The following is a 24,417-nucleotide window of genomic DNA, read 5'->3' on the forward strand; positions in this document are numbered from 1 at the left end:
ATTGAATCTATCTCTTTGAGTAGGAATTCTAATTTTCAAATGGCATTACATTGAAGCAACTTGAACGCAAACATACGAAGTTAATTGGTGCTAGTAAGTACTGGTCATCGCTGTAGTAAATAAAAGTCCATTGTTACATACTTTTAACAAAAGTTGTCATTATATTCAACATTAGACATTTCATCATAATCAAGAAAAATGTACACTATATCAGAATGTTTTTTGTCTTCAGTTTTCATTTTACAAAGGCAGTACGTCTCAATATCTTCTGTGGTAAGCTTCACAATGAAACCGGCTTTACTGTACTATGCTAACTTTCTGTTTCCTTTTAGATCTCATTATATTAAAGGTCTGAAAGAGAAAATAGAAAATATTACATCATTTAATACCACAAATTTATACCAAACAATGAAGTAAATGTTTATTGTTTGGATGGTAAGATACTTACATGTTTAGGGGTATAATTAGGCGAAAGTAGTATACGGATGTTCACAATTCGTAAATCGTTAAAGAATAAACCAATCAAGGTAACATAAAGTTGAGAAATCGAATGAAATCCAAACGAAGTAAGTACATCCCAACGGTAATTCAATATATTTTATTTAGACAATCGAGGTTTATTAGTGTTGAATTATCAGTTTTTAGTTCCGTTTTAATTTGTTCATCCTTGTTTTATATCGTATGAATTCTCCAAGACGAGTGTTTAAATGTCTGATCAAGTTTTCATTGCGTTCTTAATCCTTAACATATGAGGTTTGGCTAGTTTAAAGGGAACCACTTATTATACGTAAATGGTGTTTGTAAAGTGGGTTATTTGTGAGAAGAGGTAAATATAGCAAAGGAATATTCAAACGCATGCCTCGAAAATAAACTACCATTGTTATGTAAAATAAGGGACGAAAGAGAAAGACCATTACACAAAACACATTTCAATACTGAGAAAAACGAACCATTACCAAAAACTGAGGGTGATCCAAGGGAAATCATGATAGGAAATACACGCGATTAAATATCATCACAACTTGGAGATATTACCTCTTTATGCATCTGCTAGAATGTTGCTATATTGAAATGGAAAGTTTACAATTAGGAAGATGAAATCCTTTCTTTTGTCGAAAAGTTTTGTTCTTAGCCAACCCTCATTGTCAATTTATATATGTAGCGTAAGATATGAATCAAACTTAAACCTTTCTTTAGTATCATGTATTTCAAGGTATCTTGGATAGATGAACTTATTTACCACACTCTATGACAGTTTTAGTTTGATATTTGATAGCTGATAAAAAATTATCCTCATCAGGAAGGTTCGATTCTATGTATCAGACCTAAAACAGTTGAAGAGAATTAATGTCAATAAGTTTAAAAGAGGTTTTGTAGAATACTTGGAAGACCCAACATATATAACATCGCGAATAAGGACAATTATGTATTAAGGTAGGAAGATCCATTTATTCATGTATAGTTTATAAACATTTACATTAGTTTATCATTTCCAAAAAGACGATTTCTGAACCTTCAGTCATGAGTTATTGAATTGAATCTTTTGTATATGTATTTATACTTAAATATTGCCATTTTGATTTCAACATGTGTATGATATATATATGTATATACTTAATGTTTCAAAATAACATGAATGCAAGATATGTCTGTGTGTCGACAACTTGTGATTTGGAATTGTAATTTGTTCAAGGTGAATTTATGGCGTGTGTCTGGCTGCCATTTGCCTCAAAAATGTCACAGCAGACTTCAATATTCATATATGTTATCTTTGCATACCTGTTCTACGACATAAACTCCATAATCTCCATAACTCCTGTCTATAAATAATAAAGTATTGAAAGTACGAACGAGAGAATATACATATATTTATATCAAAATTCAATGAGTTGCTTCAAATCAAACTAACAATTAATACATACGTTCTTGGATCATCACTGCTATTTATATAATTCCTCTCGCCATTTGTAATAACGCCTGATGGGTAACCTTCTGTAGATACGTGCCAATATACTCGATCGTCAAACAACGAATCCGCATCAGGTCGATCGCAAACCGGAAGTTTCAAAATAAAACCTATAAGACAGATACTGGAATCAGTATTATTAGTTATCAAAGGTACTATGCTTATAATTTAATACACCAGACGCGCGTTTCGTCTACATAACACTCATCAGTGATGCTCAGATCAAAATAGTTATAATGCCAATCAGAAGGAAGAAGATAAAAATATTTACATCATCGAGTACTGTTGAGTTAGAAAAAAAAGCTTACCATAGTCAACTGTAAAGTAATAACAGTAGATTTACTATATTATTTGTTCTAATGACCAAGGCCAAAATATATTCTGATTTCCTGTCTCCTGATGGCCACAATACATTCTTGTTTTGGCCTCCTAAACGCTAAATTTTATTCTGGTTTCGAGCCTCCAGAAGGCCAAAATATAATCTGGTTTTCCGCCTCCTGAAGGCCACAATATATACATTCTTGTTTCCGGCCTCCTGAACTCAAAATTATATGCTGGTTTCCGACCTCTAAAAGCCAAAATATATTCTTGTGTTTTGCCTCCTTGTACGCCAAAATATGTTCTTGTTTCTGCCTCCAAAAGGCCAAAATATATTCTTGTTTTCTGCCTCATGAAGGCCAAAATATATGCTCGATTCTATTTTCCTGTGTTAAGAAGCTCAAAATATATTCTGGTTTCCAATTTCAAGAAAGCCAAAATATATTTTAGATTCCTGCCCTAACCGACCAAAAATGAGATAGGTAGATTAATTTATATATGGTTTATATGATATTTTACATAAGACTCTGTGAAACGATTAACGCTTCAATTCACAGTAATATTCGTTATGAAATTTTGAATATGAAAGTTGGCATTAAACATAAATTTTATATTTTAGTCTAATTCGTCGAAAGTTTTAAAACATTTAGATTCTATTCGGCATATAATATTGTTCAAATTCATTAAGTAGTATGCAATACAATTGAGAATCGACATGGGGAATATGTCAAAGTGACAACAACCCGACCAAAGAGCAGAAAACAGCAGAAGGACACAAATTGGTCTTCAACACATTGAGGAATCACGCACCCGGAAGCGGGCTTCGGCTGACCACTAAGCACATGTGTAATAGTTCAGTAAAATGGTTGTCATATTTAACTTCAAAACATATAAATGAACAAAATTAAAAACAGTGTATTGTAGCGTTAATTGATGTGTATCCTATGGCTTATAATTGACCTACAGTGCAATGTTTATATCCTGTACCTGTGATTGTCCCGCCTACCAAGGCAATAGCTAAAGTGATTATCAAGGCAACCATCTGGTATCCTCCTTGTTCCACACCACTCCTGCCTAGCCCTGGTTCCCATGTCGAATTTGTGTTATGGTAATGTTTGTACTCGATACTGTCGAATGCAGGTGCTCGACCGTGGAAAATTATAAATACACTGGACAAAAGAGAAAAATAATATATGTAAGGCAAAATATTCTGTAGTGGTGAGTAATTTTTTTACACCAGCAAGGAGTTGTAGAATGCTAGTCATACGGATGCTAGTCCAGCGTCGTGGATAAACATCAACATTACATAGTAAGGTGTGTTTTTAAAATATAAAGGCTTTTATATCCCAAGAATAGATAACCTAAGCTGTATTTTGGAAAAACTGTAAGAATTATTTGGTTCTCAATGCTCTTCATCTTCGCATTTTATTTGCGATTTAACTTTTTTTATTCAAGCGTCATTGATGAGTCTTTTGTAGACGAAAAGTCTTGTGCAAATACAAAACTTCAGTCCTGGTATCTATGATGGGTTTATTTTCAGTTACTAATACATATATTATAATCATAAGGTCAACTTTATTAGGTGTAAATCCCTGTCTGACAGGGTTAATCCAACCGTTACCTCATTTTTCATGGTCCATTGTTAATATCAGATTCAGTTTACATGAACAAACTTGTTTCTAGGATAATTGAATTAAAAGATCACCTAAAACTGTATTTGTTTTAAGGACTGATTATGTGTTATACATCATCATCATGCCATCATTCAATGTTTCTCTGACCTTGACCGTCGTGACATCATTGTCCTGGTTCATTGGTTATTGTAACGTTTTTCTGATAAGGCCAGTTTATATAAGTAATGCCTCAAATATTTGTAGTGTATGAAAAAGTGTAAGATGTACATTTCCGTGTGGTAGGTTTTATCTGACATTGACCTCATTTACATGGATCATTTATGATGTTAAGTTTATGTGATATTTGTAGTAAAACTTAAATCGTAAAGACATAAAATCGGCAATCATTATCAGTAAAGCAGGCGAGCTTAAGTGTGTGCACACTAATTCGTTAATTTAATGATATGACAAATACAATTTTGAGATATAAACTTGAGAATATAAATAAATATATATACACATTTGATAGGGAAACAATCTAAATCAGTATGCACTGCTGTACACAGTCCATTTTCAAAAAAAAAACAAATTGAAAGAGTTGGATAGCTTTGTTTTATAAAAATGAATGACCAACGTAGATACAAGTATCTTGTCTTAGGGAGGGATAAATCCTACTTTGTAAAGGATCACTCTGATTCAAACAAAATATTCCCTGAAATTGACATTATCACGATGCTTGAATTTTTGATTGACAACATATTTGTTACGTTCGGGGGAATCGCTTTTAAACAGACTGTCGGCATTCCAATGGGAACCAATTGTGCCCCTCTTCTTGTGGACTTGTTTCTTTATTGTTAGGAGGCTGACTTCACACAGGAACTTCTTAGGAAGTAAGATTGAAAGTTAGCAATATCATTTTACTCTACTTTCCACTATATAGATGACGTTCTTTCACTAAATAATTCAAAATTTGGTTACTATGTTGAACGCATGTATCCCATCGAACTAGAGATAAAGAAAACAACAGATACAGTTAAGTCGGCCTCATATCTTGACGACTTACATCTAGAAATTGACAATGAGGGTCGGTTGAAAACAAAACTTTACCTCAAAAGAGATGATTTCAGCTTTCCAATTGTGAACTTTCCATTTCTAAGTAGCAACATTCCAGCAACACCTGCATACGGGTTGTGTATCTTCCAATTGATACGATATTCCCGTGCTTGCATTTCCTATCATGATTTTCTTGATAGAGGGTTGCTGCTTACAAGGAAGCTGTTAAACCAAGAGTTCCAAATGGTGAATTGAAATCATCCCTTCGTTAATGTTATGGACGCCATCAGTTGATTGGTTGACCTTTATGGAATAACCGTTTCAAAAATGATATCGGATATGTTCCTTACGTCGTAACTACAATTGCCTTCGCTTTCATGAATGTGTCCTACCGATAAGACTATTTACCTGATTTGTTATAACATAAGCAACACGTCGGATGCCACAGGTGGAGCAGGATCTGCTTACCCTTCCGGAGCACATGAGATCACCCCTAGTTTTGGTTGGGGTTCATGTTGCTTATTTTTTTGTTTTCTATGTTGTGTCATGTGTTCTATTGTTAGTCTGTTTGTCTCCTTTCATTTTTAGCCAGGTTTTGTCAGTTTATTTTCTATTTATGAGTTTGGCTGTCCCTCTGGTATCTCTTTATACAAATGGGTTTATTCAATGAGTTTATTTATAAAAAAATTCCTGAATATCAATGAGTTTATTTATAAAAAAATTCCTGAATATAGATGAATTGTTTGCCACTTGGTTGTTGGCTTTGACCAAACAAATACCAATCAATCATAAGCGAAAGTTTACATTCCATCTGAAGTCTTGTGCTTCACAATAAACAAAATATATACCTGTCGCCCCATTTTTCATATGAAGACAGAGCTGCTAATATTGCACTAGTAATGCCTGCAAGAACCCCTGGCATACCATGCAGATTATGTACACCACACGTGTCATGAAGCCTGACTTTAGATGACAAACAAGGCTGAAAAACAAATTATAATTGTCTATATACAAAGCCACATATACAGTGTCCAAAAAATCAAGATTTATAAGCTAGCTTTTACAGTTCTTTCATACTTCAATGGAAATAACAACGACAATCATTACAGTAAAATAAAAGGATTTTCCTTTACTTTGCAAGCAAATCATTGGATACTTACTGTTACAAATCTAAACCCGATGGTCGATATGAGTCCTGCCAAACAACCGATCACTAGGGCTCCCCAAGGATTCAAAGGCATATCAGCTGTAGCTCCAACAGCAACCCCTCCAGCAAGTGTTGCATTCTGTATGTGCACCTACATTGTAAACACAAACCAATGCCAATAATTTTGCAGAAGATCATATGCATGGTGGTTATTTTTTTTGTAATTACAACTGGTTGTCAATCGCAATACTACTTCGACGTTAACCGAGCGAAATAACTTATCATTCTTCTTTGTGGTCAGAAAGTGTCTTAAACTAGGGCTGAAAAGGGGTCCGATATGAAGAATACAATGTTATAATTTATATGTTTCATGACAATAGAGTTAAACACTATAAATATTATCGTTTAAAACTAATTGCGCACGTGCCGTTGGCAATGATATTAATAACGTCGTCAGAGGTAAAATAGTGATCAACATATGATCATTGGTCATCTAAACACGATTGCTTTTCTCACTTTCGCCATACGGCTCAAGCGAGAAAACTTATCTCATTGAGAGGACCAACGCCACTATTTAAATATCAAGTTCGACACAGAAATTCATCAATATGACTGAAAAGTTAGAAGTTTACCAGACAAACTCAAGATTCATTGATAAATAACATATATGTAATTCAAATTTCGACATTTCAGTCATTCGATTAAAACGAAGTTGAACATGATTCATTAGTCAATGTTAGGTTTCCAGGTTGTCTGTTTCTTAGATACTATATTTTGTGTTTAGAATGCCCGGAAGGGTTCATCTAACTATGGCCTTACATCTATTTTCAAGGTTCATTGTTTAAAGTAGTTTTGTGCGTTTACTCAAATTCTGTAGGACGTATACTTACATTTGGTTTAGAATGAACTTTCAAAAAGCAGTAAAACACTATCATCAAATAGACGATACGAAATCATGGGTCCGTGTTTATACTTACCATTTCTAATTTCCCATTTTTATCAACTATTGACGATATTGCAAAAGTTATAATAGTACAGGCAACCAACGAGAGGTAAGTATTTATTACAGCCCGGTACTGTTCTCCTCCGGAAGCAGCTCCTCCATTAAAACTTGGCCAATACATCCACAGAAATATAGTTCCTGTTAAAACAAAAAAGTGTTTATCTACATTTATGTTTTAGTTTACCATTGATTTGAACTTAAGTTTAAAGTTAGTGTTTTGTTTTGTATATATAACCGTCTCTGTAGTGTCATGGAATCGTTCTCGGCTCGAGAGAGGGAGCTTATTATGTGTTCGATCCATGTCCAGGTCAAACTAACGACTTCAAAATTGGTATCAGCTAAAGCACGCAGTATTTAGAAGAATGTTTGGTCGGCTTTCGAGTAAGAACTCCATGTCCAGGTATGGCTTCATGTCGACTGTCATTTTTTGCGAAAGTACCAGAGACATATTGTTGCATTATATGCTGCATCATATGTTGCATTATATGCTAGCACAATCAGGTTTAAAATACAGTGTGTCGATTTTAAACAAAATATGGCTCATTATATAGTAACACATGCTATTTTCATTATATGCAAGGAACTATTTCCCCCTGGCAGTTAAAACCGCTAATCCATTTATCAGACTATCTTGTACTTCTGGCTGGAACTTTTCAATGGATCTTTTTTTTTTATATCAGATTACAGTTTAAAGAAGGTAAAATAAGAACCATAGATATAAAAGTCATGCTCAAAAGAGGGACGAAAGATACCAAAGGGACAGTCAAACTCGTAAATCTAAAACAAACTGACAACGCCATGGCTAAAAATGAAAAAGACAAACAGAAAAACAATAGTACACATGACACAACATAGAAACCCAAAGAATAAACAACACGAACCCCAAATGATATAAATTTGGGACATCGAAATAGACTAAGTGTACTAATTATGAATTGTAAAATGAAGCAATTTTAAATAGTCGAATAATTTTGAAATAGTGTACAACACTTTCAGAACATGTACATGTATATTTTGATACAGTTTTTCAGCTCATCAAAGATAAAGTATAAAGATATAAAATAGCCAGTAAAAATGGTTACCTATCATGGAAAATAGGTCAGAATGGTAAACTGTCCCTTCATTTGAATGTTCATCCAGATTGTCGCTGTATAAAACTCTTGCTACCGCTAGCCCAAAATAAGCACCAAACGTGTGAATAAAAATGGATTCTCCAACATCAACTACCTGGACATTAATAACAAAATAAAGCATAATGAAATTATATGGTGTTGCTTAAAAGAAAAAATATCTACTATGTGTCCAATGTCAAGTACTCTCGCTAATGCTAGTTCAAAATTTGTTCCACGAACAGGCCCGTACATAATAGTTCCCTATCATATTTGCTGTTATTGTTGGTTGAGAGAACAACATTTTTAATTTATTTCATTGATTTTTAAAATTTTGAACTTAAATATTATAAATGAGACACAGATTAAGTAAAATTCATTTTTTTAAATGGACATTAGCTACGAGATATAAAAAAAACCTTAAAAGATGATTTATTTTTCAGTGTTCGTTCATTAATGAAAGTGATATAATGAAATAATAATTCGCTTTAAGAAGCCTATTTGGATCAATTTTGTCAAAATAAGCTTAGAAACACTACTGATCACTTATTCACTTGCAAATGAATGATTCGACCTTGTTGAATCCGTATTCCTGTGGCCTTCACGGCAACCCCTTAGCTGGAGATGGAAATAGGCGTATTATAAAAATATGTTTACTTTTATGCAAAAATCCGCTTATAACGGGTGTATGCCAACTTATTTCCACAATGGTTAGCAAAAGGATGCGAGTTCTAGCAAACAACACGGGAATTGCTTGATATCACGTTACTTTACTTTTCTACAAACGCAATATTTCCGAAGATCGCGAATAAATAGATATATCATGTGACCAAACATGTACGCATTCAACATTTTTTACGAAAACAAAAACAAAATATCATGCTTGACTACATTTGAACTTACATTTAAGAGTTGAAGGCCAATATGTTCATTGAGTTGTGACAATACAACTTCTATCACAGCCATTATAAGTAGTTGTAAAGCACTCGTTTTACCAAGAACAGCCCCAAAAGATATAAGGACCGTGGCTGCTGCAAAATCAGCCGTCAGCATACTGTAAGAATGATATACAAAATTAGTGCGGGGAGTTGTGTTCTGTAGTTGTCGTTTGTTGATGTATTTCATAGTTGTTTGTTGTTTCTCATTTTTTTTTAATATATATTAGACCTTTTCAATGTGACAGGCTCCGCGCCTGCTTGCATAAAATCCTGTTCCTCAGTGTTTTTACATTTACAAATTCATCAGATAAAGTCTTGTCATAAATAATCTGTTTTGCAACTTACTCACTTAGACCTATGCTGAATTTTCCGCCTTGCAAGACGTTGCCATGAATAAAGCCTCTAACAATAAGGGCCCACTGGATAACAAATGACGCTAGGAGTAAGTTGATCCCGATTGCTGAATAGCCATACCGCTTTAGGAACGTCATCAAAAACCCAAAACCAATAAATATCATTACATGCACATCCTGGAACACTGAAATAAAATTCAAACATAATCGAGAGTGTACAAAGAAGAATGAAGAAAGTGCTGTCCCAATGCTAGGTAGACCAAGCCTTACTGTTTCCTTTGTATATAACATAAAAGGCTATCGATTGATTGTTGATGTTTAACACCACTTGTAGCACTTTTGGCAGTTTTTATTGGTAGAGTAAATAAGAGTATCAGGAGAGAACCAATGACATAAAATTTTCGTTCAAGTTTTATTTTTTCTTATCAACATCGTTTTTCTTTTAAAAAATAATTTGCCAGTATATGCAGTAATTTGGATTGTATAGATAAGGTTAATCATATTCAAATGCTTAACATTTTCCGTTTGATTAGTGTTCGGTTTAGTTTAGTTTATTTTTTTCTTTTTTTTCCTCCTTTCTATTCGTCATATCTCTTTATAGTCAAACTTTACAATATTGAAGTGAATTCAGGAATGCTTCTTAAATAAATGATCAGTTTTTCTGTGTTGCATTTTTATTTTTCCATACAAGACTTCAAATCGTTCTTATGTTGTACTGTTATACCACTGTCCTAGGTTAGGGGCGGGTTGGGATCCCGCTAACATGTTTAACCCCACCACATAATTTATGTATGTGCCTGTCCCAAGTACGATGACCTATACTTGTTAATGTCTGTCATTTTGGTCTTTTTGGACAGTTGTCTCATTGGCAATCATACTACATCTTCTTTTTTTTATATTCAACCATGCGATGTATATATCATATGTATAGACTAGGTATGCTTGACAATTTATGATTTTATTTGTGTAACTGAATTAATCTCTGTACTGAGATTGTGTATTCATTCATTTATTATATAATAATCTATGTTGTTGATGTACCAAGCTAGGCCTACAGCCCATGTACGGGTACATAAGCAAGGGGTGTTCAATTGATGATTTTTTATATATATAGGAAGATGGGATATGAGTTCCAATGAGACAACTCTCCATCCAAGTAACAATTTATAAAAGTCTTTTGTTTTAATTTTTTAAGTAAACTTTCTAAATGACGTACAGAAAAGGGTAAGGTATAAAAAAAAAAAAGTGGTATGATTGCCAATGAGACAACTATCCAAAAAAGACCAAAATGACACAGGTATTAAAACAACTATAGGTCACCGTACGGCCTTAGGTAGTTCATCTTTCTGACCTGGGCAGAGTTTTAAATTACAAAAAAGAAAATAATGTACAAAAGTACAGAATAAATGCCAATAATTAAATATAGAAGACGAGAAGGCGAAACATAAAGAATTGAGAATAGTTGGGTGTGGAATTATGAGATAACAGAGAAAATGGTCTAAAATAAAATTTAAAAAAAAAGGAAAAGAGTCAGAAAGGAAAGACCCAACATACAGACCTTCATATTTGCCATAATTATCCTCCACACTTACTTGGGTACATTGTTGTGACAGGAGTTTTTCCACTTCTTGACTTTGCTTGTGCTGGTTCTTCATACTCAGCCAAAAGTCCAAAAATAGTCACAAATATAATTTGACAGGCTATCAATAAAAATGAAAACTTTAATTTAGCCATGCTAATAGTTTTGTTCTTCTTCTTTTATTCCACAGAAGACGAGTACATAAACAAAAGCAATTCAGAAGATACAAAACCCGCGACAAGAATGTTCTTCCCTACAGCTTCAAATAAAGTACAAAGACCTGTAATATTTCCCTGGTCCTTGAAATGGCTTTAAAGCAACAATAAAAAATAATCCAACACTTTTGGTGATAAAGATCAGATATGGGTTTATCGTCACGCTTCTGTGCCTTATATATGTCAATAATGTTAATATCAACAACTAATAATGCACTGTGACCTTACTATCTATGACATATATGAGATAGTTGTTTAACTGGACCAACAGGTATATCATAACAGTTACACTGACATGGTTTTATACAGTTTGCAGGTCAGATAATTACTGATTGATATGTTTGTTTAACGTCGAGTAGCAAATATTTCATACATGTAAAGGTCTTTCATGCTAAAAGGAAAATTTAGAACAAATATTCTAAAAATCCTTTTTGGACGAGCATATTTTTTTCACGTTTAAGTATTTTCTATTGCTTGATTATACTCGATGAAAAGCAGCAATGAAAAAGTTGCGCCTAAAATGGAATCATGCATTTCTTGTGCTTACTTCTGCTTGAGCAACTGTATTCAACCAGCGACTATGACTTCACCACATACGCTACCTTCCAGTAGTAGCACTCACATTTTGACTCTGTTTTGATACTATGTACCTCCTTGATATAATGTAGGTAAAATTATATGTTTTAACCACTTTTGAATATAAAATATTGATTGCTTTTACCGCCACTTTAAACAGTGTTGTGCTAATTCGTGACGGTCAGTTTTTATTGGAGGTTAAAGCTGAAGTGGACGAAGAGAACCACCGTCATTCGGTAAGAAAACTGACAAACCTAATCATTAAGAAAGCTATTAAACTATTGATCCTTCGTTTTACGGACGCCATTCGTGACAAGTTGGTTGACCGTTATTAAATATCCGTTTCATCGATGATATTGAATGTGTTCTTCATGTCGTTGATTGATTCCTATCCCCTATTCCCGAATTATACTTATAACCAGGTGTCTACTAAAATATGCAACACAACGGGAGCCACATATGGAACAGGATCTGCTTGCCCTTCTGGAGTACCTGAAATCGACACCAGTTTTTGGTGGGGGTTCCTGTTGATAATCTTTAAATAAAATTGAGAATGGAAATAGGGAATGTGTAAAAGAGACAACCACCCGACCAAATAAGAAAACAACAGCAGAAGGTCACCAACAGGTCTTCAATGTAGCGAGAAATTCCCGCACCCGGAAGCGTCCTTCAACTGGCCCCTTAACAAATATATACTAGTTCAGTCATAGTTTTCTATGTTGTTTTTTTGTGTACTTTTGTCTGTCTGATGGTCTTTTTCTTTATACCAATGAAGTTGTCAGGTTTTTTTTCGACTTATGAAATTGAATGTCACTCTGGTGTCTTTCACTTTTCTTTTAGAATTAGAGTCAAGTGCACCTGTCCCTTGCAGGATTCGAATTTACAACATCAGTGTTGACTGGCCAGTCATACAGTATTTCCACTTCATCGATTTTTGATTTAAACGAAACTGCTCACTAACATTGGGGCCCTTACATAGACCACAGTTATAATGATTTACAAAGCTATGTATTGTAAACATATATACTGCAAGCAATAATTATTCAAGTACTTATTCGTTAGTAAATCTGTTTGTTTTTTATAAGTACAATATACATTAAATAACTGGGAATCTTCAAAACTAAACTATGAACGAAGAGGGTCGGCGGCGACCGCTTGTAAACACGTTTGAAAGCGCAACATTCTGTATGTTCCTGTGTGGAAGGAGCTAGAAATTGTAGCGTCGTTTGTTGCTTTGTCACATATTTGATCTTGTCTGTTACTTTGTACAACAAATGGAAGTTTTTAACGACCTTGGCTGGCTATACAGCCCTTGCACATTTTGAGAAAAACAATCGGGCTAGATCTTTAATAAAAGGTGTGATTTTTTTTATTACTTTATTGAAGATGGAATGATTTTCCAATAATACAACTGCAAAATAGAGGCGATAATGGGGCACTAGACACAATCTCAAACCATGATACAGATGCCGCTACTGCAATTCCAATTACTCCCTCTCAGATCTATCCATCTTGTCCTGCATGTTCCGGGAACATAGGCGATTATGATTTCATTATTTGTGCTGTATGCGACGAAAAATTTCATTTTCAATGCCAAAACATCACATCCGATTTTTGCAAATCAATGAGCTTCGACGAATTAGAAAGTTTTCAATGTATGCAATGTAACGTCTCAATAAAAGACCTATCAATTTGTGAACTGGAGTCAGTTAATCAAATTACTGAACAAAGTACTAACTCTTTAAACTCACCTTAGCACATACTTACAACTTCTCGTCCAATCAAATTGCTTGAATTTGCTTTCTAATTTTCATAGTACATACTTGTTCCGTGTACTAAGTAACTAGGCATGAATGACCACAAGGGTGAGATTTCATTGTATTGTAATCAAGATATTTGAAGAAAAATTGCTACTGGCTACTTTGAAATGAATTCTGTGTTCCAAATTAACTAAATAGTTAGTAAAAATTAACTAAATAGTTAGTAATTAGTTTTCAAACAGATTTTTAACATCCTACTAATTCATCTTTTGATCTAAATTTTGTTTTGACAATTAAAAAAGTTTCTTTCATTAAAATAACGAGTAAAAATTATGGTGCTTTATACCTTGATTAAAGTACAACTCAATCTAAAATTTGTAATCCTTTATCTTCCATGTAATTACCATGATTACTTTGTACACAAAAAGAGTCAACCATAAATCTTTTGAAGGGAAATTATTAATAAAAGCAATTTGATATATTTAGTCATAAATTGGTCGATAATTGGTTGCTTAATGTCCAGTGACAAATATTTCATGCATCGTATAAATTATACACTTGCTGATCTGTTATCTATAATAAAGAATAATGGCAGACATCAAGTATTATGCAAACTGGGTTAAACTTTCTGCTTGATAACATTTATGTACGTTTCGGCGATAAAGTGTATAGTCAGGTAGTAGGTATTCCTATGGACACCAAGTGTGCCCCTTTAATAGCAGATTTATTTCTATATTGCTATGAATCTCAGTTTATGACCAAACTCAGTAAAGACCCATCATTGTTACATTTGGTTGATACATTCAAAAATACCTACCGTTATCTGGATGATATTTTTTCGTTGAATAATCCAGAGTTCTCTAAATATACCTCAGAAAACCCAAACGAACTTACTTTAACTAAATCTAACATAAACAGCAGCAGTTGTCCTTTTCTAGATTTAGACATTTCAATTTCAAACGGGAAACTTCACACTAAAATTTACGACAAGAGAGACGATTTTTCATTTCCTATTGTTAATTTTCCTTTTTTAGACGGCGATGTGCCTTTGGCTCCATCATACGGTGTTTATATATCGCAACTCGTTCGGTTTGCCCGTGTGTGTTCTGATGTCATAGATTTTAACGAACGTAATCAATGCATCACTGGTAAATTGTTGTGTCAGGGATTTCGATACCATAAATTACTTGAAACTTTTACTAAATTCTTTCATAGATACAAAGATTTGATTAGTAAATTTGGCTATACCTGTAGAAAGCTTATCAAAAATGGTATTTTACATCCTAAATTTTATGGTAATATTGTACTTAAAGCGAGGAAATCACTATGTGATCCTTGTAAACTCATCGAACCTTTAAACAAACTTATAAGTAAGGGTTATCGTACCAATATTGTAATTAGATTTCTGAATATAGTTCACATTGGCACTAATATTGATTTTGTTATTAGCAAATTAAAACATAACTAAATTTCATTATCTTTTGAGGCGAGATGTATAGAGACACAGACACGTTAAATTTTATTTCTATAGAAGTCGCTCTTCACTATACTACTACCTGTCGATACATTTATTTTTGGCATTGCACAAGTCATGTCTTCTTTGACTATTAATGACGTTAAAATACTAAATCCCTGTGATGTGTTTTAGTCGATTTTAGTCTCTGATGCATGATTTTTTACTATTAATTGGTTTTGGCTTTTAACTAGCTGTCAGTAACTGCGAGTACTCTCAAATCGTATTTTCTTGTTAATTCGACCTGTTGATACTGTTTATAATGCTTTTTTGTTATTTTGTATTTATATGGATCTTGTCTGTACACCAGCTTTAATTATTTGTAATATCTTCAATTTTTCACTTATTCTTACAACATTTGTATAAACTTCAAGATTATAAAAAAACGTTTTTTTTTCTAAAGTGAACATTGATTGGTTAAATATTTCTCAGTGATGTCCTGTGTTTGAATTTGTTTGTTAGCTTTTTGGTCATGAATGTTTGTCTCTAATATTTAATTAACTGTGCATTTGTATTCAGATATCGCAGATCAAATTTATTCGTTCATTGTGTAATCATACGTTTTTTTATTGAGTTAAGCCTGCCAATTGATATTTTATCGTATGTTTTTCTATGTTGTGATGTTATGCTATTGTTTCAGAAAAAAGGAGAAGGTTTGGATCCATTAAAACGTTTAATCCCGCTGCAAATGTTTGCACCTGTCCTAAGTCAGGAATCTGATGTACAGTAGTTGTCGTTTGTTTATGTAATATATACGTGTTTTTCGTTTCTCGTTTTGTTTATATAGATTAGACCGTTGGTTTTCCCGTATGAATGGTTTTACACTAGTAATTTTGGGGCCCTTTATAGCTTGTTGTTCGGTGTGAGCCAAGGCTCCGTCTCGAAGGCCGTACTTTAACCTATAATGGTTTACTTTTTAAATTGTTATTTGGATGGAGAGTTGTCTCATTGGCACTCACACCACATCTTCCTATATCTATATAAACTATTTACTAGACTACCTATGGGTAAAAACCAGGGGCAGATCCAGCCATTTTTAAAAGGTGTTTCAACCAAAGATGCGGGAGGGGGCTCCAACTGTTTGTACTCATTCAAAAGCATTTTCAAGATAGTTTTAGGTTTTAAGTGAAATTAAAAAAATGTTTCAAGAATGTAAAGCTTTCACTGCAATTTAAGAATTGTCTGCTCTTGGTCAATTCATTTTGTCATCATTCCATGTAAATAAGTACATGAATAGTAAAACAACTCTTTATATCAATAAATATACTTACACCAGCAGCTACCTTCATTACATTCTAAAGTCAATGGCCTTTTGAAATCCCATTTTCACAATGATATTATAGTGAGTAGATTTACAAAACTATGTAAATGAGCTATATCCAGTCAGCCAAAACATATCAATAGACTAATTACAGGATTACTCAAGTTGTAAATATGTGCTAAATTGGATATTGAATAGAAAGGTAGATACTATGAAAATAAGAGCTTGTGGCAAAGCCCCGCACTCTAATTTTCATAGTATATACCTTTCTATACAATAACCGAGACTGAAACCATAGTAAAAACTGTTCATAATAACAATGAACCTGTTGAACTATCACTTGGAACTGGTTCATCTGATCACATCTCTATATCCAACCCTCAAGACCACTTGCATTTAAATATGCAAAGTATCAAACAACCTGTAAACGTAATAGCTCCTGACAACATAACACCAAGCTCTCAGACCCGCTTAGATTAAGCAGACACCACCAACAAGCATACTAAACAAGCGGCACCAAAGAAACAAAAGAACGTAAAGCAAGAAGATCTTAAGTCTAAGCTTGCTGTAGCTGAAGCTCATATTGCAGCTCTAGAAAATACAGTTCTAGATAACATTAACACAATAAGGAACTTGAAACTTGCTCAGTTGGGTCATAATGGTAGTAGTCAGAATAGAGTAGACTATCTCAGCTCAAACCCTAATGTGTTGACCACAAACTCTACTATTCACATTGTACACAACTTGATAACAGGGTTAAAGAACTAGAACGAGAAATGACCAATCTCAGATTAATAAACTTGGAAAATCAAATGATAACGCTCAGAAATCAAAGTCAAAATAATTTCAACACACAAGGTCCTGTACATATGGTTCCACCACAACCTATCTTTCATGGTACTCAGACAGCAACACCAAATCAACGGATGCAACAAGCGCAACCTCACCCATTTTTCCAACATGGTGTACCTGCTCCACCACCGTATATGTATAGACAATTAGATAGAATACCAGAAACCTCAAGACAAGTTCAGAGACCTAATATTAATCAGCAAGTTCAACAGGCTCAAATGTTCAATCCTTTATCAAGTGAATTTGTAAATCAGTTACCGACCACTGATAGTAATAAATGTATTGCTGTCGACCAATCATTGTCTCAACACATTTTGTTTAACCAATCATACAGGAATCAAGGAAAAGACAATGGGGAATCAAACATGAAATTAGCTCAGAGACTTAATACTAATCAGCAAGCACAACAGGCTAGAATGTTCAATCCACTATCTAGAGAACTTGTTACTAGTTAACAAAACTCTGATAGTAATAACTGTATTGCTGTCGACCAAACTTTGTCTCAACAAATTTTGTTTAACCAATCACACATGAACCAAGGAAAAGGCAATGGTGAATCAAACATGAAATTAGCCCAGCGAACTCATATTGATTAGCAAATTCAACAGGCTCAAATGTTCAATCCTCTACCAAGTAAAGTTCGTACTAATTTACAGACCTCTGATAGTAATAACTGCATTGCTGTCGACCAAACATCGTCTCAACAAATTTTGTACAGGAATCAATGAAAAGGCAATGGGGAATCAAATATGAAATTCAAAGTTACTGAAGATAAAAGTAACACACTCAGCAATGATAGTAAAAACAGTTTTGCTGTCAGTGAAGACTTGAAAATTAATGTTCATGAAGATAAATATAACACATTGGACAAAAATAGTAAAAACAGTTTTGCTGTACGCATAGAAAAAGCTATGGAGAAAGCACCAAATAGTTCTATACAGGATCGTCACTCTAGATTTACAAAATTGCCGCACGATTCTCATCAAAAGTTCATACCATTAATCGACTCATCTGCTACTACTAATAGTAAAAACTGTTTTGCTGTTAAACATATGAAGAAAATGAAGATTTCAGACAATTATCCCAAGGCTGTTCAACCGCATTAAATCATTCTGTTCCCAGTGCGCTAAAAAATGAAACCTCTTTTTTAGACAAAGGACAAATCATTCTCCCAGATCCAGATATAGCGCTCCCCTGTGAATCGAATGATGTAATCTTGGAAAAAGCAAGTCCACTACGTATCGTCACATTCAACATTAAAGGCTTTAATTCTAACAAAAAATTACTTTAATGAACTTCTAGATATACACGACATCATACTGTTGCAAGAACATTGGCTTTTTAATTACAAAAAAAGAACAACTGAAACAACATCATACAGACTTTCTGACCTTCTCAAGACATGTTGACGATGATGAACCAATGTCACCAATAGGTCGTCGAAGGGGATATGGCGGTATCGCAATCTTATACAGAAAATCAATGTCTTCAATGTTTTCTCATCGTCCTAACGGAAACAACAGAGTTCAAGCTATTGAAATATCTACAACTGGAAATCCTACTTGCCTTATTAATGTATATCTTCCTTCTAGAGGTACTGATAGTGGACATGACGCTTATAGCACAGCCTTAGAAGCTCTTAAAGAAATTATCCTCAAGTACCAAGATACACACTCAATCATGATAGCAGGGGACTTTAACGCCTCATTTATTAGACATTACAAAGACCCCCAAGAAAAACTCTTCAAACAATTTTGTAAAGAGAATGGATTAGAACTTCCAGCAAAATATCCTACTGATCACACATGTTTTCTAGGAATATCTAGGTCACAGATTGACTACATATTGATAAAAGTTATTGAAAACACTATACGTTTAAAAGAACTAATTCAGGTTAAAATCCTACGTGAAGGTCACAACACCACTGACCATTATCCTGTGTCTGTCGATCTCTGTATAGAACTAAGTGCCAGTCAGAAATAGCAAAAAGAAGTTGTCCGTACAAAAATTAACTGGGAAAAAGTTAATAAGGATAACTATGCTCTTAAAGTTCAGGAAGTACTAAAAAATAGAAAAAACCTTAACATTAGAACACCATATGGAATTGACCAAGCTACAAATCAATTACTTACTGGATTAAATAACGCTTTTGATATATGCTACCCTCGAAGAAAATCAAAATTTAATAGAAGGAAAAAGATAAGTTGGTCACCAAAACTTGCCAATGCCGTCAGTACATCCAAAAAGGCATTCTTCCTCTGGGAAAAAGCAGGATATCCCCCTTCAAAAGATAACATCTATAGCATACACAGGCTTGATTCTAAACGGTTAGTAAGATCAATACAAAGACAACAAAGTGCTGACAAAAGAAATCAGCTACATGAAGAAATTATGAATGCATCGGATAGAGACAAATGAACTATTCTTTAGGTTAATAAAAACCCAAAGATCATCTTCCTCCCAATTCACTAATACGCTACAAACTCCAGATAAAGAAGCTTCTACGCCGGATGATATAAATGAACTCTTTAAAGAACATTTTGCAAATTTAGCTAAAACAAAAGACAATCCGTTCTTCGATAAAGAACATGACAACCTGGTCAAATTAGACGCAAAAACAATTGTTAACTTATGCGAAAATGATGACATAACTGTTCAACCGGTTACCTCTTCTGAAATTTCAAAACTTATTTCACAATTAAAAAAGCGGAAATTTGGAGATGTAGACGGTCTTACTTCAGAACATCTTATATACGGAGGTATAGCTCTAATTGACTACTTGACAACCCTGATCAATAACATATTCTACACAAAACATGTACCTGCTGCTATAAAAAAAGGGACTATTAACTCCAGTTCATAAAAAAGACAAGGATCCAACAATTCCCTCGAATTATAGAGGAATAATTGTTATCTCTATCATATGCAATGTTTTAGAACTCTGTTTACGAGTTAGAATTGAAGGTACCTTAAATAAGCAACAAAATAGACTACAGAAAGGTTTCACAAAAGGCGCTTCCTCAATAAACATTGCTCTTGTAATCACTGAGGCAATAAATGAAGCAAAGGATAATAATGAAAAACTAATTTTAATCACTCTGGATGCAGAAAAAGCGTTTGATGTGGTAGATCACATACATCTTTTCTGGAAACTTTATCACCAAGGAATTACAGGCCCTACCTGGTTACTGATCAGAGAGTTGTATAAAAATACATCAACCCAAGTAAAATCTCAAGGATGTATCTTGCAAGCTTTCACAAACTGCAAGGAGTAAAGCAGGGAGGTATTTTATCTGCCAACTTCTATAAATCATACAATAAGAATATCCTAGATACGCTTGATGCGACAAATATTAGATTTAAGATCGGAACCAATTACTTAGGTTGTCCAACATGTGCAGACGATATTATGCTATGTGCAACTTCTGAACAGGATGCTTCAACTCAACTCCGTATAATTGAAAGCTGTACAAAGAATGGTAGAGTTAAAATCAATAGTAAAAAGACCGAAATTTTACTGATCAACAAAAAGAGCAAAGAATCAAACCTTGAACTTTTCAACGAGAAATTTAGTGAAAAACAAACCATAAAACATCTGGGTATTGAAAGACATGACCGAAATACCCCAAATGTAGTCAACAGAATATCCACTGTTAGAGCTACCATGTATTCTCTCATGGGAGCAGGCTTGCATGGAATAAATGGAGTAAATCCGTTGATTTCATATCAACTGTGTAGAACATTTGTCATACCAAGAATGCTATACGGTTTTGAAATTTTGAATTTTACCAAGACTGATATTTTGAAATTAGAGATTTTCCAGAAAAAGACATTTAAACATCTGCTATCTCTACCACAAAGAACTGCATATGCTGCAATATGTATTTTGTTTGGAGCAGAAACCATTGAATAACACATCCACAAGGCAATGATTTCTCTATTCCTTAGAATTTCAAAAGATACAAATTCCATTCAGTACAAAATAGGAATCAGACAATTAGCAACAAACAACAGCTGGTATATTAAAGTGGATCATATTCTCAAGTCATATGGATTGCCCTCTGCACATGAGATAGTCTTAAATCCAAACAAAAACAGGAAAAGATTGACCCATGATATGACAGACTCAACATGAAAAACAAAATGGTCTGAGATAGCTAAAACAAAATCATCATTAAATCATATGGAAATAAGTAAATGGAATTTCCGAAGTCCTAATAAGTGTTTGAGCAGTGTCAGAGACAACAAGAGAGATGTTGCTAAAGACATAATTAAATCCAGAATACTCACTGGAACGTATACAACTCAAAGTATAAACAACCGCTTTGATTCAACAAAATCTGCACAGTACAAACTATGTATGGAAGAAACAGAAGACTATAAACATTTTCTTGTGAACTGCAAAAGCCTTAACTTAGTCAGGAAAATTCACCATATCAGAATCAAACATTGTTTGATTGAAAATCAAATCAACTACAACTACATCATTGAATGTGATGACGATCTACTCCAATTGTTAATTGACAGTTCCATCAACCTTCGGATACCAAAATCTCAATTAGTAGATATAGAAAGAATCTGCAAAGACTGGGTATTTGCATTACACACCAAGAGAGCAGAATTATTGTGAAATATACATTCATTGTGTAATCATACGTTTTTTGATTGAGTTAAGTCTGCCAATTGATATTTTATCGTATGTTTTTATATGTTGTGATGTTATGCTATTGTTTCAGAAAAAGGGAGAAGGTTTGGGCCCATTAAAACGTTTAATCCCGCTGCAAATGTTTGCACCTGTCCTAAGTCAGGAATCTGATGTACAGTAGTTGTCGTTTGTTTATGTAATATATACGTGTTTCTCGTTTCTCGTTTTGTTTATATAGATTAGACCGTTGGTTTTCCCGTTTGAATGGTTTTACACTAGTTATTTTGGGGCCCTTTATAGCTTGTTGTTCGGTGTGAGCCAAGGCTCCGTGTTGAAGGCCGTACTTAAACCTATAATGGTTTAATTTTTGAATTGTTGTTTGGATGGAGAGTTGTCTCATTGGCACTCACACCACATCTTCCTATATCTATAACAATTACACTCTGCATATTAACTGTAAGAGTTCGGGAATTCAGTGAAGGATAATGAACAATAGTACTCGACTCTCTACTGATGAACATCACATCATCTAAAATTAGCTAGAATCGGTCATGAGAATGGGTATAAACATTAACTTATCATCATGGTTATTAAATACATATATGTTTGTTCTATTCCAACCAAAAAAAATTCAATAAAATAGAGAATTAAACCTGTTGCTAGATGATAATTTTAAATCTAATATGAGCCTCAATGTTATAAGTGTCACAAAATTATAATACATGTTAAAATAAATTTACAACATGAATTAATAGTTTTTTTAGGTTTTATATAAACTAGTGTTGTCAAATCGTACACTTTTGCGTAACCGGTTACTCGGATAATCGTTCGACCGATTAACCGGTTAATCGGTAGTTTTAGTTGTCGTATGAAAGCCTTATCAATAGTACCCTACATGTACAAATAGTTATAAGATGTGGTATGGGTGTTAATTTGACAACATTTTCATCCAAGTCATAATATTACGATTAAAGAATTGAAGTTTGTCCTTTGGCGTAATAAGGCTTGTCTGTGAGGATTCCTGGAGAAATTTGACTTTTTATAAACAGATACACCGTATCAACTATAGCATTTGTACCAACTTCAGATATAAAAAAAATACATCTTGATCTCGTACAATTGAATTTGCCTGAAACCGAACAATGTTTAATTTTCTGTTTCTTTACTTTGTTTGCTTGTTTCTTTAAGCATGTTACTGTTACTATCACGTATACATTGAGAACATTCACATTGGGTTGCATTTCACAACTTTTGAGTTAGCATTTCGTTTAAAGAAAGACTAAACATTGCACTCCGGAAGTTACACATTTAGTTGTTAGTTTACACAATATAAGACCAAAAACGGAATAATCATCTAATTAGTAAAATTTAATCGCATCTCTGATTTAAAGTTATTGTTAAACAAACATGCTTACCAATCATGTTTCTTTAAGGTCCTACCCCGAGCTCTAATTAATTTTATGTATTTAGGATTAACAATAGCAATCAATATACTGGACAATTGATCTGTCAAATTAAAAACCACAACTAAATTTTTAAATAAAACATAACTTCTTAATGGTTTTGATGCAAAGTTATATGAAAACTATCAAATTGAAAAAAGTCCGGTTAACCGGTTAGCGTTTTTGATATTCGGTATTCGGTCGTTCGACCGGTTAACCGGTTAACCGGTTAACTGTTGACATCACTAATATAAACATCTAATGAGGAACCTCGATTGGTCTTAACTCTTTATCATCACTTCCATAGATGAACCTTAAACATATTTTTATCTTTAAAGAAGAAGAAGAAGAAGAAGAAGAAGAAGAAGATGGAAGTGTTAAACGACCTTGACTGGCTTTACAGCCTTCGCACGATCGACTCGGTGCCCGAAGTCGGTTGGTGAGCTTTAACATATTTTCTGCGTTGGGTCAGGAACAGGTGAAAATGCCATAGGTAGGCCGCCATCTTGGTTTTGGTGAGTTGTTTTTCTTTTGTTGACTATTTTGATCTTTACTTCACCATGTTCACATCGGCTGCTTTCAGGGCCATATTGGTCAGCTTGGCAGCCCGCTACCCTCGATGAAGGAGTACAGGTAGATGAGTCGTGGACGTAGTATTAAAGATGACAGGAAACATTAATAGGACCAAAGTCGCCAGACAGTGAAATGAAGGTCCATTATCTAACACATAGGATACATAGGATACAGCCCTCGGTCGTCAATCGGCATAACAAGCCCCCATCTACAATGGGTTTTGGAGTACATGTTGACGCGTGAATATACGCACAATAACAAACGTTTACTGTACAGCGTTGGATTGGTTTCTGTCATCTTAAGTATTATTATGTTGATCAATCTAAAAGTAACCCTCATCGATCGCGAAGATAGCGGGTAAAGAAGAACTGATCCAGCACCTCCGTACAGCTGTAATGACTGAGACGTGACTGTGTAATGATTGAAATTTTAATTTGTACAACAAATGGAAGTTTTTAAAGACCTTGACTGGCTATACAGCTCTTGCACTGTCGATAATAT

At 33.9% G+C, this 24,417-nt stretch overlaps 1 protein-coding gene across 1 annotated transcript; it reads right to left on the bottom strand.

The window, feature by feature from the left end:
* Positions 1 to 247: 247 nt before the first annotated feature.
* On the bottom strand, positions 248 to 11,240 carry LOC134685998 (ammonium transporter Rh type A-like). Its single transcript, XM_063545704.1, has 10 exons — positions 11,093 to 11,240; positions 9,493 to 9,685; positions 9,113 to 9,263; positions 8,183 to 8,327; positions 7,075 to 7,238; positions 6,111 to 6,248; positions 5,799 to 5,932; positions 3,272 to 3,453; positions 1,923 to 2,076; positions 248 to 351 (listed from the first exon to the last, which is right to left on the bottom strand). Exons 1-10 carry the CDS (start codon positions 11,232 to 11,234, stop codon positions 339 to 341), a joined length of 1,416 nt encoding a protein of 471 aa, XP_063401774.1. The 5' UTR covers positions 11,235 to 11,240; the 3' UTR covers positions 248 to 338.
* Between the last annotated feature and the right edge of the window lie 13,177 nt (positions 11,241 to 24,417).

Source organism: Mytilus trossulus, chromosome 10 (genome assembly GCF_036588685.1).
Source record: "Mytilus trossulus isolate FHL-02 chromosome 10, PNRI_Mtr1.1.1.hap1, whole genome shotgun sequence".
In the NCBI taxonomy this organism is placed as follows: domain Eukaryota; kingdom Metazoa; phylum Mollusca; class Bivalvia; order Mytilida; family Mytilidae; genus Mytilus; species Mytilus trossulus.